This window comes from Gossypium arboreum, chromosome 5 (genome assembly GCF_025698485.1).
Source record: "Gossypium arboreum isolate Shixiya-1 chromosome 5, ASM2569848v2, whole genome shotgun sequence".
Classification (NCBI taxonomy): domain Eukaryota; kingdom Viridiplantae; phylum Streptophyta; class Magnoliopsida; order Malvales; family Malvaceae; genus Gossypium; species Gossypium arboreum.
The window spans coordinates 13,861,949-13,880,377 of record NC_069074.1 but is presented as its reverse complement, the minus strand read 5'-3'; the positions used below and the strand labels follow the sequence as shown (position 1 = coordinate 13,880,377).

Below are 18,429 nucleotides of genomic sequence, written 5' to 3'. Positions count from 1 at the left end.
ATACATTTGAAAACATATACCTACATAATTTGCTTTTCTCACATCAACATATTTAATATAATAAAAGAACCATCTTATTAATGTTTATTTTTCAAATTGTTATACTCTCACATCATTTTATAAAATATCAAAGCAAAATGAATTGATGAATGATAGTTTGAAATGGTGAATATTCATGTGGGTAAAGTTTTACATTCAATGCCCAAAGATGATTCAAATACGTTAGAGCAAAGAAAGGGAAATTGTTTAAATTCCCACCTAAGAAAAAGCATGCTATTATTGTAAAGAGGATGATAATTATTTGTTTTAATGAAAATTCCATTAACTTTATTGGAAAGTTAGTTAGGGGGGGTTCAGATCATAGACGGAAGAAATATATTTATATTAGTGTAATATTAAAGTAGTTTTATATTTTTTTATAATTTTTTGTATGCTTAGTATTTTAATAATTCACTTGTTGAACTTTTTTTGGTAAATAAAGTAATAAAATCTTAAATTAAGATTACATCAAAACTAATCGTCATCAAACAATGGATATGTAGCGTAATGGGTATCATCATCTAATAAACCCCTCACACTCCCCCGTGGTTCTTCATGAATAATTAAGTGATCCATTTCGCCTTGAGCCTCTTTCGCGATACGATTTGTCACCCTATTATTCTCTCTCAATATCTGTTGAAATTTTACTTCCCAGTCCTTAAGGCACTAGTCTTAAACTAGCCTAACTTCACTGTAATTATTGTTTGTTACTAGCCCGTTTTGTATAATGGCTATCAATAACGAATTATCACTCTCAATCTCCACTTACGGTACCCTTTTGCCCAAACAAACTTTAAACCTTCAAGTAACACTCGAGCTTCAATCTTAAAAATATCCGATAATCCTACCACCATATCAAAAACCCCTATCCAGCTTCCATTCAATCCTCTCAGCACTCCACCTATGGTTGCTCTTGGTTTAAAAGTTGACATTGAACCATCAACGTTCACCTTCATCTATCTTGGCTAGGAAATTGCGAGCAACCCTTCGTCATGAAACTACATGCCCAATTTCCCTCCATTCTTTTAGTAAATATAGACCTCATCCAAGCTACAGTAGAAGTTACGAGCGCATGACAAGCATACCAAGTTTTAAGCAAAATAAAAATGTTCAACTATTTATTTAAGTAAATGAACTTTAAATTGTTACATATATATTAATAAAGAAAATATTTTGAATTAATTTAATAGAGATACGGATAAATTTGAAAATTTACATATATAATAAATATATTTATATTGACATGTTTAAGGACTTGATTGTTAAAATATCAATCATACAAAAAATAATAAAAAAGTGTAAACTTACTTTAATTTACTTGATTGTTAAAATATCAATCATACAAAAATTTATAAAAAGTGTAAACTTACATTAATTTAACATTGAAGTAAGTAGATCTCTCTCCTATATAGACTATTATTAGGTGCATTTGTAACATAATTAAAAACTTACAAACATATTTTAAAGTTATTATTTGTCCTTTTTAATATGATTTTATTAATTATAGTGTATATATGTTCATTCTCTTGATCCTTATAGGATATGTCATTCGATTTAATTTCCCATGTCCTAGTATGATGTTGAAGGTGAACGATGATGATATGGAGGTGTTAGAATTAAGTGACCCAAATTTTTATTTAAATAAAATACGATGAAAAATAAAATAAAAGTAAAATCCATATAGAATTAGACTTCTTTTATTTTATTTTAGAATAAGATTTTTAAGCCTTATTAAACTTTATCTATTTTATATTGATTAGGATAAGGTGTTTCAATCCTACTAGAATATGACTTTACAAGCTTATAAACAGACATAGTCTATTCCTCTTGTATTAAGATTCAAATTTTCGACATAGTTAATTTTCTTCTCCTCTGTCCGTGGTTTTTTTCCTAAAAGAATTTTCACGTAAAATTTATTTGTTATTTTATTTTATTTTATTTTTCACATGAGGGACTGTTCTTTTTTAAAACTTAGCCAAATTAAGTGATTAATAAATTTGTAGTGTTTTCTAAATAAATAAAAAATAGTGCTGTTTTAAAAGGCCTTACATCATACAGCAAAAGGCACAATGAATTCCAAACCCTGCTGTATTTGGGATGTTTGATGCTGATATCTTTCGCTCCTGCCAATTAGACATTAAAAGGGTGTAACATTTGTAGATAACAAAGAATATGGAAACCAAAGTGGAGCAAGCGCAATCATTTTATGCTTCCTTGTCTGTATGTCATGATGTACATTGAAAAACATTCCCCATGAATAAATATGGTAATAATTGGATGCAATAAACGATAAATTATATTTGTTTTTTTCTATTTGAATATAAATAAATTAATTTTTATAATGTACATAAATTAATTTTTAACAGTAAAATGAATAAATTTTTAACAAAAAAATTAATTTTTTATCTAACATATAAAAACTAATTTATTTATTTATTAAATAAAAATAAATTACAATCTAATTTTAATATAAATACATCTATAATATTTTGACGTGGGTCCCCAAATCATGATTATTAGCATTCAAAACAACAGGGCTTATGGGTAATAAAAACCCAAAGTGCCCACCAACAATCCAACAATGACTTTCTTTTTCTCCAATCGTCAGAAATCTCGGATCTAATTGGGCTGTTTTTGGAGCTTGTGTTTCACAGCCGAAAATTGTATTAATTAAAGTGTTGAATTGAAAGTTTTTACAAATTGGAATATTGAATAGTGCTTGGATAACAAGAATGAGGTTAGATTCCTCAAACAAAGACCAACTGGCGGCTGGTGGTGTGCCAAACACACCTACACGAAACTTGCGTTTCAATGGAGGGCAAAACTTACTTGGGACTTCAACTGGAGGTGTGTTAGCACACAAGATGGCATTAGACCAGTACAAGGTCTTGTATCTAAAAAGAAGGTTAAAATATGCGTATAGTTCCTATATTTGTATTTTTAAAAATTTAGTTTTTTTAATTTTTAAATTTTAAATTTTAAGTTAATTGTTAATATTTTTTTAAATTCAAGTTAATTATAATATTTTTTTTAAATTACGATGGTTACCAAATGAGTAATTTTTATTGTTTCAAAATATCACAACAACTAATTAAACCTAAAAGAAAATTAACACTATTAATATTGAACTTGAATTTTAAAATGTGAAAAAAGAGAGGATAAATTTCTAAAATACAAATATAAGGAGTAAATTCTTAATATTCAAAAATAAAACACTAAAATTTCAACAAAGTAACAATAGTTGCCAAAAATACAAGCAATAAAATAAGATTTTGTAATTAAAAGTAAAGTTATGAAACCTGCTCATCTACTCCTCTGCTGCATCTTTTCTTTTTCTTTTCTACTTTTCGGTTTCATCCTCAGCCCCTGCATCAATTGCACTGTCAACAGCAGCAATAGCCTCCTCATTCTCTTTGTTGTTCTTCTTCTTTTCTATTTCATCACTCCCTACATCAATTGCACTATCAATTACAGCAATAGCAATAGCCTCAATAGCATCTACATTCTCAATAGACATATTTTAACCGTAAAAGAAATATGGAAAAGAAAAGAATGCTTGAGGAGTATGGTGTTAAAGAATAATTAAAAAATTAAAATAATAGATTTGATACACTAGCAGTGAAGTTTTTAAATTCCACAAGTAGGATCAATGTTATAGGACTGATTGTGGAATAAAAAAAAGTATAGTATCAACGTAACAAAAACCTCATAATAATATTTTATATGGATTAAAATTTTAAATACTAATAAATTTAATTATTTAAGTTGAGTGGTTTGTCTGAAATTAATATTAAGTTAAAAATTCAAATGTTGAATAATGGGGGAAAAAGAAAAGAAATTTATCTACTTACTGGATTAGTAGCAAGATATCAAAATCTTGTTGCCTAATACCAATCATGACAAAGGTAGGTTTGTCCGTCTTCACCCATACCATAGGTGATAATGTGAATTAAATCCATGTAGTGATAGGTCGATTGTATATAATTCTTGGACCAAATCAGTTAAAGGGCCCTTCTAAGATGTAATGAGGCCCAAAATTATTTCAAGCAAACTTAACCTGTTGAAGCCCACTTTTGACACTATATTATTAACGACGCCCATGCCATGTAGGGTTCTTCTTCTTTTTCTTCTTCTTTCAGTAAGATTCTCTCTATGTTGCTGGTGTTGCAGGAAAATCCAATACAGAGATTCGTTACCGATGGTGGGAGTTTTTGAACTAGGAGCTGTTCCATTTAATCCCGACGGTTGGGGTCCACCCGAATCAACCACCGCTACCCCACCAAGTACGACCACCACACTCCCTCCCCATGTCCCCTACGCCACCTTCTCCCGTTCCGAGAGGCTGGGCCGAATCGCTGACTTCACCCGCTCTTTCTCCTCTTCTAACGCCAACGCATCTAATCGTCCTTCCTCCGGGAAACCCGGCTCAGCCGACTCCCCCTTCGATTTCTCTCTCGACCTCGACGCCTTCCCTCTCGCTAACCCCGACAATGGTTCGGCCTTCCGTTTAGTCGACACGAAGCCTACTCCTCGGCCTAAATTTGGCCCTAAATGGCGTTTTAATCAACATCGACCTCAACTCCCCCAACGACGAGATGAAGAAGTCGAGGCCCGGAAAAGAGAGGCCGAGAAAGAGCGAGCCCGTCGCGACCGTCTTTATAATCTCAACCGGTCCAATCAGAACCAGCAACGTCGTGAAGCTGCCATCTTCAAATCCTCCGTTGATATCCAACCGGAATGGAACATGCTCGAACAAATTCCCTTCTCAACATTCACCAAATTATCCTTCTCCGTCTCCGACCCCGAAGATTTACTTCACTGTGGTGCTTTGGAGTATTACGATAGGTCCTTTGACCGAATCACCCCGAAGAACGAACGGAGACTCGAGAGGTTCAAAAACAGAAACTTCTTTAAAGTCACCACAACCGATGATCCGGTCATCCGAAGGTTGGCCAATGAGGATAAAGCAACTGTTTTTGCGACTGATACGATTCTGGCAACTTTAATGTGTGCCCCCAGGTCTGTTTATTCCTGGGATATTGTTGTTCAACGTGTTGGGAATAAACTGTTCTTCGATAAAAGAGATGGGTCGCAATTAGATTTATTGTCCGTCCACGAGACCTCTCAGGAGCCATTACCTGAAGCTAAAGATGATATTAATTCTGCTTATTCATTGAGTGTTGAAGCGGCTTATATAAATCAGAATTTTTCACAGCAGGTTCTGATTAGGGATGGGAATAAGGTGAGTTTTGATGAGCCAAATCCGTTCGCCAATGAAGGTGATGAGGTTGCTTCTGTGGCATATAGGTATAGAAGGTGGAAGCTTGATGGTGATATGTATTTAGTCGCAAGGTGTGAGGTTCAGAGTGTTGTTGAGGTTAACAACAAAAATTCCTTCGTTACTTTGAATGCACTTAACGAGTTTGATCCCAAGTATTCCGGTGTTGATTGGAGGCAGAAGTTGGAGACCCAAAGGGGTGCAGTTTTGGCTACTGAGTTGAAGAATAATGCAAATAAGTTGGCTAAATGGACTGCTCAAGCGATTTTAGCCAGTGCTGATTTAATGAAATTGGGATATGTGACAAGAGTGCATCCTAGGGATCATTTTAACCATGTGATATTGGGTGTTGTTGGGTATAAACCAAGAGATTTTGCTTCCCAAATTAATCTGAATACTTCGAATATGTGGGGGATCGTCAAGTCTATTGTAGACTTGTGTATGAAGTTGAATGAAGGGAAATATGTGCTTGTGAAGGATCCATCTAAGCCTCAAGTTAGGATTTATGAGGTTCCAGCTGATGCTTTTGAGAATGATTATGTTGAGGAACCATTGCCAGAAGAAGAGCAGGTTCAGCCACCAAGTGAGGATGCTGAAGGTGTGGAGGCTAATGGGACTACAACTGACGATAAAGAGATTGAGGCACAAACTTAGTGGTAATGGTTCTTTCTTTGAGCTATATTCCTAATATTTTGAAATGCATTATGTTATGCCGATTAATCTTGTTCTTATCTTTATAGTTGCTATGCTTCGTTTTGATCCATGTCTTTGTTTATGTTCTGACGTGTTAATATCTACCGAAGTGTACCATCGAATTGATCAAATATTGCCTTATGAATTGTCCACAAGCATTTATAATTTCTTTTTCGTTCTTCTTAGGGATAATTAACATAAGATCGTAGTTAGGCAGATTCTGTGAATGATTACTTTGATTTATCTTTCTATTATAATCTGCCTGAATGATTCTAATGCTGTTGATAAATGGAGAAAAGTAAGGAGGTAATTGTCTAGCTATAGAAAATCTTCCCTCCCCCCCCCCCCCAAAAAAAAAAAAAACTTTTGTCCTTTTAGTTTAATTCATCTGGGATGATATGGATAGGCTTTAGAGTGGAAGATTAATTGGTTTATATGCTTAGATTTTCTGGTTTGCTGAAAATGACATTGTTAGTTGTATGGCATGCAATTTGTGTAGAAGAATTATGTGTTCCTTTATTGACTGGAGCCGTCATTAACTTGTTTTCATTCATTGAAAGGGATTCTTTAACTTGATTGCATGCTATGTTGGACTGTGTCTGATGTTTCAATAATGATTGTTACAGCTTATTGGTGAGTGCATATCCAAATTCTGGTTATTGATGGAGAATCAGGAATCAGGAGATGCTGCTATGTCAAAAACCAGATTTGAATATTAGTCCACAAAATATTTATCTTTCTCTTATTATTATTTATCCGCAAGCTGCTTTAGCAGTATACGTGGGAGCGATTTTGTAAGAGCGTTTATAACTTTTGCCTTCTGAAACTAGGCCTAATAATGCGTTGTTGAGGCAATATTAAGTTTTTTTGCTGCTTCAGAAACTCTTTCATCTTGAGTTATTTCTTGAAATATTCAGCATTACAGTTGGTAATAAATGAGATAGTTTTGGTCTCCCTGTAATCCCACTTATTTTTCACTATTTTTTGGTACTATTCTTTTGATATTCTTTACTATATATTATATGGGCTTAAGTGTTTGGTGACACTAGTGTGCCACTGGATTGATTAGTCAATTCAGGAAAAGTAGTCCTTTCAAGCCCATTTGGGAAGCCTTTTTCTCCTTTTAGAATTGCTGCCTTATACCTTCTCCACAGACATTGTACTATATGAATTTACCTTTTTGCATGGAAATTGGATGAAACAACATTTTAAGCTGTATAATAATTATATTCTCGAATCATTCTAGTCTAACAACTAAAGATTTAGCCTTTTGGCATCTAACACTAAAATTTTCAAATTAAAAAAAAATGTATTTAGTTGATATCAACACTATATCAACACTATTGTCAGTGTAGGAGGATATAAATTTGGAGTGATCAATACTATTGTCGGTGTAGGAGGGTATAAATTTGGAGTGGATTTATTTTCTTATTTCACAATTGGGAAGGGATTATTTGGAATATATTGCCAAGGGTGAAAGCCTTAAAGTCCAACAGTAACAGGGTGGGTGGAAGAAAAAAGAAAGGGAGAGAGGCCGTGGCGGTGTTGGTAGAAAATTTTTAGAATGATTGGATGTGCAAAATATTATTATCATGGGCCGAAGCAGAGCGTGCTTGTAATCATGATGATCTTTCATCTTTTCCGATTTATGCAGTAAGTCATTGTGAAAAATAAGATGCCAGTGTCCCTCTCAGTTACAAAAGCCTTTTACCAAGGCCGGAAGTAACTTTTAGATACGCAATAATGAACTTAAAATTTAGCTAATATTGTTGTTGACGAGATTGGATGCTCGTTGTTTCCAGTCAGACAACCATTTGAAGTGCCCGATCACAATTTCTCATTGGAGACTATCGTAATACGTACACGAATACCCAATACTTACCCGCTCACCAGTTATTGTATCATGGATCACAATAATCAAATTATCATGATACGTTTGAAATACGAAAATATATTTTGTAATTTATAAATTAAAATTAGCGTATGAACACAAGATAATCAATTTAGGTCCATCAAAATGTTTCGTTTCTTATAGTAATTCAAGGCAATAAATCTTAAGTTTTGTTCCAATGTAAATTTCAATCCGTATTAGTTTTACCGGTCGATTTTGTTTGTATCAATTGAAATATGATGTATTGATCAGAACAAAAGATATTACACATGTTATTATTAATTAGTTTCAAATCTTACATTTTAATTATTTATTGTATGTTATATGTGTAATAGGTAAATTAATTTATTTTAAATTTATTGAATAATGAATTGTATTTGTGTAGCTTATTGATGAATATTTTATATTTGAGATTTATTTAATCTTATATTTTGATGTTTATAAATATTTTTATATATTTATATTCATATAAATAACGATACTAGTATATATGAATACTAGTTTAAAAAATCCACCGACACAATATCAGGTAAGTTGCATGAACCGAAGCTTGGAAGCGTAGGCCAGTGGCTTTTATTCAATAGGAATCATTGCAGACAAAAACTGTAAACAGACTACTCAGTGCTCACCCGGCCCACAACCTTTCTAATCGTTAATGCCTTTCTTAATTATGTAGTTCAGTAAATGTGATTAAGGATGTAACATTAGCTTGACAACCAGATTTCATCCAATCTGGGTAATTAAAAGGAGACGACTTGATGATCACCTTTGAATGCTTTAAATTCCACTTTTCTATACAGTGGTGTTGAGTTTATCCTTGCACCATTACAATCATATGCATGTTTGTCATCTAACCCCTCTTTAATAGTCATACTCATTCCAACTTGATAACAGGTTTACGGTTAAATTGATTGGTGCATGTGATAGTGAAAAAAATAGAAATAATAGGATTCCCACCCAGAATTTACTATGCGTATATTTGTATAAAGATGATTACAACCAATCAATTAGATAGAGTATAGGGTGATAAAATAACAAACCAAAATCCATAGGTTCCAAGTTGTGGGTAGAAAATTATTTTAGAGGTTTCTGGGTAAAACACCAGCACTCCCTTGGCAAATTGATAATTGCTGGATCCAAGAATTAAGGGTCCATACAACAAATTATGCCTATCGCTTTACTTCTCAGATCTTGGGTGTAGGCTTTTAGGGTCAATATTTGGAAGAAGAATGCATAATTAGCCCTGTTACCTCTCTACTTGGGTACTTAATTAAATGAGAAACAAGGGAATGACATGATGTATTATCTCTGGTTTCAAAGTTCAAAATATTTAACTACAGATAATATATTTGTATGTAATCAATCATTTCGGGATTAAAGTTGTAGGGTTTAATTTTGATTACGACATTGTAATGTATTTGATAGTATGGTGTCCTTCCACCTCATGATTCAATGTTAGGAGGAGCGTCATCAAGTACGTATTAAATTAATTGAAAATTCTGAATTTCTTTTTAAACTTATCATTTAAAAAAGAGACAAAAATAACACCCATTTGGGGGAACAAGGACCACTAAGGAAGGCACACTTTGATTCATTAATTTCCAGTCTTTCCAAATGCTTTAATTCACCATGCCTATTTTTATCGTCACATACTGTCTATTGACATTGATAATGTTCAATATTCTCGCCACAATCATTTTACCTTTAACTTTATTTTCATCACCTTTCCCCCAACTCTATGGCTGTTGCCCAAAGGATTAAATTTATCATTCTAAAAATCCATATTTAATTACATAGTTTTGAAATTGGTGCTCCTTGGAAACTTTGCATGGGCAAAATTCCTTCTGTCGTTTACCATGTTTTAAGCTCAAAATCTCCCTATGTCTTGCATTGCGTGTGAAGAAGCTGACTTAGCCATTAGATTAGACTGCAACATTAAATTTAGAATCTGTGTATCGGAAAAACAATTCCAATTTGGTTTATGCATTTAAAGTTACTAGCCCTTTGTTTCCGAATACCAGAGTAATCTAGACATTTCCATTTTCCATTTTGTGAATATGCTATGGTAGCCTACGAACCCCTACCCCACCCCTTAATTATACAACAAAATTTTCATCAATAAAAACCGCAGAGAATCACGGCCTTAAAACCCTATAAAGTCACTCCCAATGACACCCCGACTTCACCATCTTCTTTCTTTGTCTCTAAACATTACCAAAATATGGGGTTTGCTGTAATAGTACTAGTAGTTAAAGCTGCTTTGCTTGTGCAGCTTTCACTGTTGTTACTGAGCACCTTCACTGCCTCTGCTCCCATTTGGCCTCAGGCTTCTCCTCCTCATTACCATGCTGTTTCACCTGTAGTCCCGCCTACTCACCCACCAACCCACCACCATCACCACCACCCTCACCCTCACCCTCACCCCCATCCTCATCCACCCACTAAGCCCCCAACCCCCACTCCTCCTCCAGTTCATCCACCACCCAAGGCGCCAGTGCAACCACCAACCAAGCCACCAGTTCACCCACCACCCAAGCCACCAGTTCAACCTCCAACTAAGCCACCAACCAAACCTCCAACTCAACCCCCGACTAAGCCACCAACTCAGCCCCCGACTAAGCCACCAACCAAGCCTCCAACTCAGCCCCCGACGAAGCCACCAACACACCCACCATCTCATCCTCCGGCCAAGCCACCTAAATCGAGCCAGGTGGCAGTGCAGGGCGTTGTTTATTGCAAGTCATGCAAGTACGCCGGAGTCGACACCCTTTTGGGAGCTAAACCAATTCTTAGTCAGTTCAAAACCTATTCTTGAATCTTATTCGCTAAACTAGAACTTTAACTGCAATGCTTAATGTTGTACCGGATCTTTTCATCAATTTGCATTGAGAACCATTAGCAATAGCCTCATTTCCATAATCATTTTTTATTTAGGCGTGCATGTACATCTTTGTCTAAATGCTTATTAGAATCAATGCATGCATATATAAAATATTGTTTTAACATATAGATGCCATCATCATTTTCTGATGTGACTTGGCATTTTGTCTGAACGGAAACACCCATTTTAATTTTGAGTGAGACAAAAGCTTTCATGTCGCCTGCAACATCCAAGTGTGAGTAAACATCACGAGCTTGGCGTTTTATGGGTTAAAGCAGCAGCTGCAATTTTACCATACATTTATTTCTCACATTTCTAGGTGTATGTCACAGCAAATTACTGGCATGCATTGATATGGTAGCCTTGGTTGTTGGTTTTTGCCCACTGCAGGTGTAAGTTAATTAACCTATATTCAAACTTTGGGATTGTTTTTTGGCAGGTGCCACCGTAAGGCTGACATGCAAAGACGCTAAAAACGAATTGACGGTCCAGTTCAAGACTGACAAGAATGGTTATTTCTTCCTGCAAGCACCAATTACCATCTACAATTTTGATCTCCACAATTGCAGCGTCTCCCTCGTATCTTCACCATTGAAAGCATGCAGCAAGCCATCTAATCTAAACGGTGGATTGAAGGGCGCCCCCTTGAAGCCTGAGAAACCATCTACTTCAAAGAAGCTCCCATATGTTCTCTACAGCGTTGGGCCCTTCGCTTTCGAACCCACATGTCACAAGAACTAGAGTAGAAATCTATAATCCCACTGTTGAGCTCGTACTCTTTTTACCATTTTTCTTTTATGTGCTTAAACTACTACGTACAAGTCTCTTAGCTTATTGTGATGGCATCTTGTTCGGTGTGTTAAGCTTTGGGTTGCAATAAGTTATTGTAATGTATGGAAATAGATTAGTGATGAATAATCAATAAATTATCGGGTGTCTTATTTCCAGAAACGATGCGAAGCATTTCTACCTAATTATTCTTGACATGCCATGAAAATGGGATAGAATATAGATAATCTCGATTGAGTAGGGTGATTAAACAGGAATGGGGTAAAAAGGAAAAGAAAAAAAGGAACTTATGGGGGGACATGAATGGATTGCTAATATATTCTTTTACTAGCATAAAAAGAAATGAAAGTCATTGATTTTTATGTAGGCCATTTCTAATTGATTGGTAATGATGGATTTTGGGTTTATGGTTATAGATGACAGAAATGTAGGAGGTTGCAAAATAAACCACAAAAGGAGTTGCCATGATTTCTAGCACGCAAAATGTGAGGATGAGGTGGCCGGTGGGTCATTTGTCTTTACGTGAAACATCATCCACACTCTTATTTCCTTCACCAAACACATGCAATGTTTTTCTGTTCGAATACCTTTTTTCGTGAAGCAAACAATAGCAATGTCGTCCTGCAATCAGAATTTGAAATGATAAAAAATCTAATTCGATTTCATGTTGAGCTATATGGTTTCTGTTCGCGGATGAAGTCATCATGGACTATGAGATTGAGACAATAGCCTTGTGCCCCTTATGCAGTTGCCAGGGTTTCCAATAGAGGGGACATCAATGTACAGTTGATATTACAACCTACAACTTTAGGATGGGCATTGAATCAGTGACGAACTTACATGGGAACGTTATTGTTGGATATATGTATATATAGGTTAGCTCCAACTCCGATGGACTCAGATAAAAATGGAGGTCTGACCCTGCTAAGAGGAGAATCTTGGGTCGGGGTCTGGTTCAAAATTCTAGTTAAATGAGTAAACTGGGTTTAATTTTTGTAGTTAGATATGGAAATTAGGCCTGGATCCACATATTTCTTCCATTTGGGCTTATGAGAATACTTGAAGAATGCGTCCAATGTCACACTTTTGGATTCAAAATCACTCATCTCATCTCATCTCTTAAGCCGTAAGAAAGGGTGCACGGTCAGTGCACCTGTTAAGTCAAGCCATTGTTTTTCTGCTTCATTTATTAAACATGTCAATTTTGTTGAATTCACTCCATTCATCGAAGGAGGACCTTGCAACTTCCACAAGTCCTCAATAGCATCAATAACAATTAAATTACTACTTAAATGGAATTATACTTAAAAGCACATAAATATTGGTTTCAAACTAACCAACATAATGAATTCTTTTCAAATATTTTACATCTTATTAATAAAATTAAAATTCCGTTATTATACAAGCAAACCTCGTTATCATTCACGATGATGAATGGCTCTACAGTTTTAGACTTTTAGTACAATAGCAATTTGCTTTCTAACTTAATTTTTATATATATATATATATATATATATATATATTTATTTTAAATATTAATTAGATTTTGTTAAAGGCTATTAATAATGCTTAGACACATGAATGTTAACTATCACCACCTAGTTAAATTATATATTGGGAGTGTTTGATAAATAAAGTTTTAGACATTTTTTTTGTTAATTTGGGTATAAATAGAGAATTGGACAGTCAAACGAAAAACGTTTAGATGAGAATATTTTTTACAGTTGATTGGGAATAAGATATATGAAATGACATATTTAATCATGCTTGCTAAAAAATTACTCACTTTGTCACATGCTCTCAAACCCAATAAAGGTGTCAAGATGTCAATAGCTTTCATTCTCTCATTTTCACTTTCATATCCATGTGCAATGTCTAAAGTAAATCTAAAAAATATTCACTAATTAATTTCCATAAAGGATATTTTAATTGTATAGTAATAGTATTTTATTTCAATAATTTCACCCAATAAAGACTAAAGTATTATAAACAAATAAATATTTAACCGTAAAATGTGTCATGCTCTTATTTGTCATTTTACGCGTATTAGCTATTGGCTAAATTTTATCAAATATTTTAAATAAACAATTAATAGAACTAATTGATCAAATTAATTAATAGAATTAACTAAATCATTTATTATCCAAATCTATCATGAAACCATATTTATGAAAAATCTTTAAAAATAACATGGAGGTGGTGAATCCATTTCAGCTTTTTTTATTAAAAATGATTTAATAGTATCGTCAAGATCCTATAAACTCTAAAATTTTATGTTCAACTTTTGTTTGGGTCTTTTTCTAAATATATTTTAATTAATTAATTAAATTAAATCAATATTTATGATGATTAATTGTATTGAAACGGTTGCAATTAGCGCCATTAAAAAAAGCTAATTTCTATGGTCAAACAAACCTTCCTCTTTACCTAACCATCCCACCTTAGTATACTAAATTAGAAGCCTTCCTTTTTTAGTACTTCAATTATCATCTTATATGTAGTGATTGATCTGGTTAACCCTAACTCAACTACTGTTTTACGTTTAAGAGAAATAGAAAAGAAAAAACTTCAAATTCTAATTGATGTTTCGGTTTAAATAAATTTCCACCAATCTTCAAAAAAATTTCGATCAAAATTTTTTTCTGATAAAATTTGATTCATAAGAATCTGCGTTGGATTTAAAATTTCATATCATCGTTTAAAAAAATGTATGTTAATTACTATGATTAAATTGAAACAACACAAATAAAATTGGATTGCATAGCAATAAATGGTTAACAAGTTAAATACATTTCCTTCTGACTCTGCACCTTTTTTACGACAGGACAGTTGGGTTGCCAGATTTACAAAAATGAGAATTAGAATCCACCCCTCATCTTTTCGGTGTAGCTTAGGATAGTGGCAATAAGTGTCAACCTTACTACATGCATCTCTGAGTTCTGTTGGGATTAGATGTGTTGAAGTCTAGTGTTTCTCTTTTTTAATTTCAAGTTGGTTCCGTTTGTTTTATTATTAACCAATAATAAAAACAAAAGTAATGGGGGGAAGTTAAATCCATATTTATCAAACACAACAATCTCCATCTCCCTTAATTGATGGAAGCTTTGTGTCTTCCCCTTTGTCCTTTTTGTGACGTACGTGAATTTACATCCTAACTCCAACAACACAAATATATTTCATTAATTCAAAGAAGATGAGGTATTTCAAATTAATGCTTCACCAGTTAATTTTTATCAAATTCAGATAAACTTATCCCAATTTAACTTATTCAAACAGAAAATAGATGAAAAATAGAAAAACTCCAATCCAAATGTATTCGGTTCAGCAAAGAAAATAATTTCGCGTGTTCCTAAGTGAATGTCTGAAATTGTCGAAAATTTTTCCAACCTAATGTGGGACCAAATATCTATCGCATTCATTAAATGCTAGTAATTAAGGATAAAATATGACTGGGTGTGCCTGTGGGGACATCAACACAAATACGGATCCCACTGACTAATCAACAATTTTTTAAGCTAATCATTTTATTTTTGAAATAGTTTTTTTTATACCTTCAATTTTATAAAAAAATATTATTTTACTCTTTTATTTTATTTTTTATTTTTTTAATATTTAAATTTACATTTTATCAAATCATCTCAAATAAATTAAAAATTAATGTTTTTATAACTTTGTTAATGTTGTATACGCATGGATTGTTATCAAAATGACATATAAACATTTAATTAATTTTTAAAATTTTAAAGAATATTTTTTATAATTTATATTTTTAAAATTTTAATTACAAGTTAACATGCCATCCATGCGTATTCAACGTCAGCAAATTAAAAAAATTATTTTATTTTGAGGTAATTTGATAATAAATATAAATTTTAATATTAAAAGACAAAAATTAAATGAATGAATAAAATATTTTTTGTAAAATTAAAAGGTAAAATAAATCATTATGCTTATAAAAATTAATTATTAAGCTTTATATCTTTACCCGTTTTCTTAGATCATGGTACCCTAACCTCTTTGACTATTGTTATCTCCTCATCTTATGAAGTTAATGTTTCCTTTAATAGATGACTTTATTTTAAAATATCAAAGAATATCAAATACATTGAAAATTATTTCGTTCATGGTTTGAAGTTAAATAATTTTTACCCAAAAAAATAATGTAAATAATTCATAAAGAATAATCATTTTAAGATTTATGATTGTTCCGTTAATAATATTATATTCAATATTTGAACACTAAATTTTTCACTAAAATATTTTATATCTTATCACTATACTCAACAATTTTTAATAAAATATCTTTAAAATATTTATCAATATAATAAAAGTAAATAAGTACTTACCATTACTACTCTCATTCGATAGAATTTTTCTCTCTTGTTTTGTAATAGCAAGATGTGTTGGTTTTCCTATTTCTAGATTTTCCATTGTGTGATCAACATCTTTATTCTTCATTGCATCTCCCCTACTCTCATCAAGACTCCCTACTTGGTTTTTCCTTTCTTGTTTCGTTTTGAAGTTGGGCTGTAACACCCCGTACCCGAGACCGTTTCCGGAGTCGAACACGAGGTGTTAACGGACTTAATTCATTAATTAAACAGCTCATACAATTCATTTTAAAATTTCCAGACAAGCTGGCTAACTGCATCACAGTCGTTTTAAAAATCATATCTCGAGTTACGAAACTCGAAATCCAATTCCGTAAATTTTTCCTGAAACTAGACTCATATATATATCTACTAATTTATTCCTAGAATTTTTGGTTGGGCCAATTAGTACAGTTTATTAGTTAAAATCTCCCCTGTTTCAGGGTTCAACTACTCTGACCTCTGTGTATTACAAATCAAATATCTCCCTATACAGACCTTCAATGACTATGCCGTTTGTCTCTAATAAAACTAGACTCAATAAGGAATCTGTACATATAAAGTGTGACTTCTAATTATCTTTGTAAAATTTATGGTGAATTTCCAAAGTCAGAACAGGGGATCCAGAAATCGCTCTGGCCCTGTTTCACAAAAATTTAAGCATCTCATAAAATATAGCTCATATACCTGTTTTGCTTATTCCATATGAAAATAGACTCATCAAGCTTCGATTCCATAACTTATTCATTATTTAATTCCATTTCTACTATTTTTAGTGATTTTTTAAACTCACGTCACTGCTGCTGTCTGAATCTATTTTATGGTAAATTTTACCTATTTCATGGTTTCCATGGATTAGCTAGCAATTTGACATACATAATACCAAATATGATCATGATTAGCCATTCCAATGGCTAATCATTACCAAGCATTTCTATTTCCATACCACTCAATAACCATATCATAAGACCATACATATAAAATGATTATAATGCTATACATGCCATACTCAAAATATACAAGCCATTATGCCAAGATGGTATACGGATAGTGTGAGCGTGCCTCCGACCGCTTCCGATTTCCGAGCTGGCTTGTCAACACTACAAGGAATGAAAAGGAGGAGTAAGCATAAATGCTTAGTAAGCTCACATGCAAATAGCAAGTAACATAACCATATAAGCAAACATAAAACATCATTTGCATAATCATCACCAAGACATTCATATCACCTTTTCATTTATCATCTTACCATATTGTTGTTATATCGAGTTTTCAACCCGAGGGTTAAGTACATACCTGTTCAAAGTATCCATTTCACAACACTTACCAATACGTCCCTTTCATCTTGAGTATTCCTCCATTTGAGTAGAACTTTACCCGTTGAACACATCGGAATATAATTCGGATACATGGATAACTTGCACATAAGTGCCACATATTCAATCAAGCAATCATGTAACCCGCCCATAAGCGAACTCGGACTCAACTCAACGAGCTCGGGCGTTCAGATCCATAAGTGAACTCGAACTCAACTCAACGAGTTCGGATGCCTAGTTACATCTCACGAACTCGGACTCAACTCAACGAGTTCGGACATTCGCATCCATAAGTGAACTCGGACTCAACTCAACGAGTTCGGATGCCCAAATATCCCAGTGACATGTCACTTGTATCCTAATCCATTCCTGAGGTTCAACGGGACCTTTTTCCCAATCATGTGTCTCAACCATCTTCTACGGAATGCCGATACCGATACTCGGTAGTATTTCACATTTTCCAAGTATATCACATAATTTGACATATTATCAAACAATTATCACAAGTATAATATTTCATAATAATTATCATATCATTTAAAAAACATTAAAACATTTAAAATAATAACTATGTTACCAACATTTACATATGAACTTACCTCGTATGAAAATGGCTATTTTACCATTTCGTCCACAACTTGGTATTTTCCCCATTTTAGCCCGAATTTCAGTTTTCCTTGCTCTATCATTTAAAATATAGTCTAATTAGGACTCACATTATTCAAATTGACCCAAAATCATATTTTTGAAAAATTACAATTTTGCCCCTAAACTTTTGCATATTTACACTTTTGCCCCAAAGCTCGTAAATTAAAATTCAGCCTATTTTCTTATGTTTTATGACATGCTGATCATTTTTCCCTTCTATGGCAACATCAAATTCTCACTCTAACATGTACTTATGACTATTAGGTATTTTTACCGATTAAGCCCTTTGCTCGTTTTCACTTAAAACCGAGTAGCACAAGTTGTCTAACATAATTTAAAACTTCATATTCTATCATAAAACACCAAAATACACAAATTTCACCTATGGGTATTTTTCCAAATATAAACCCTAGGTTAAATTATTGCTAGCATAAGCTAAATCGAGCTAACGGACTCCAAAAACATAAAAATCATTAAAAACGAGGCTAGAACGAACTTACAATCGAGCTTGGAAGCTTGAAAAC

The 18,429-nt window shown here is 33.2% G+C and overlaps 2 protein-coding genes across 2 annotated transcripts; both read left to right on the top strand.

The window, feature by feature from the left end:
- Positions 1-4,120: 4,120 nt before the first annotated feature.
- On the top strand, positions 4,121-6,971 carry LOC108453599 (eukaryotic translation initiation factor 3 subunit D-like). The gene is made up of 2 exons (XM_017751800.2): positions 4,121-5,973; positions 6,637-6,971. Exon 1 carries the CDS (start codon positions 4,139-4,141, stop codon positions 5,969-5,971), a length of 1,833 nt encoding a protein of 610 aa, XP_017607289.2. The 5' UTR covers positions 4,121-4,138; the 3' UTR covers positions 5,972-5,973; positions 6,637-6,971.
- A 3,073-nt stretch (positions 6,972-10,044) lies between these two features.
- Positions 10,045-11,733, top strand: LOC108450209 (non-classical arabinogalactan protein 31-like). Its single transcript, XM_017747730.2, has 2 exons — positions 10,045-10,693; positions 11,222-11,733. Exons 1-2 carry the CDS (start codon positions 10,123-10,125, stop codon positions 11,521-11,523), a joined length of 873 nt encoding a protein of 290 aa, XP_017603219.1. The 5' UTR covers positions 10,045-10,122; the 3' UTR covers positions 11,524-11,733.
- Positions 11,734-18,429: the final 6,696 nt, after the last annotated feature.

Excerpts from the sequence above, each read along its gene's own strand:
- LOC108453599 (XM_017751800.2), top strand. The coding sequence starts at position 4,139 with ATGCCATGTAGGGTTCTTCTTCTTTTTCTTCTTCTTTCAGTAAGATTC.
- LOC108450209 (XM_017747730.2), top strand. The coding sequence starts at position 10,123 with ATGGGGTTTGCTGTAATAGTACTAGTAGTTAAAGCTGCTTTGCTTGTG. Across the intron at positions 10,694-11,221 it reads GGGAGCTAAACCAATTCTTA|GTGCCACCGTAAGGCTGACA; the intron begins GTCAGTTCAAAA and ends GTTTTTTGGCAG.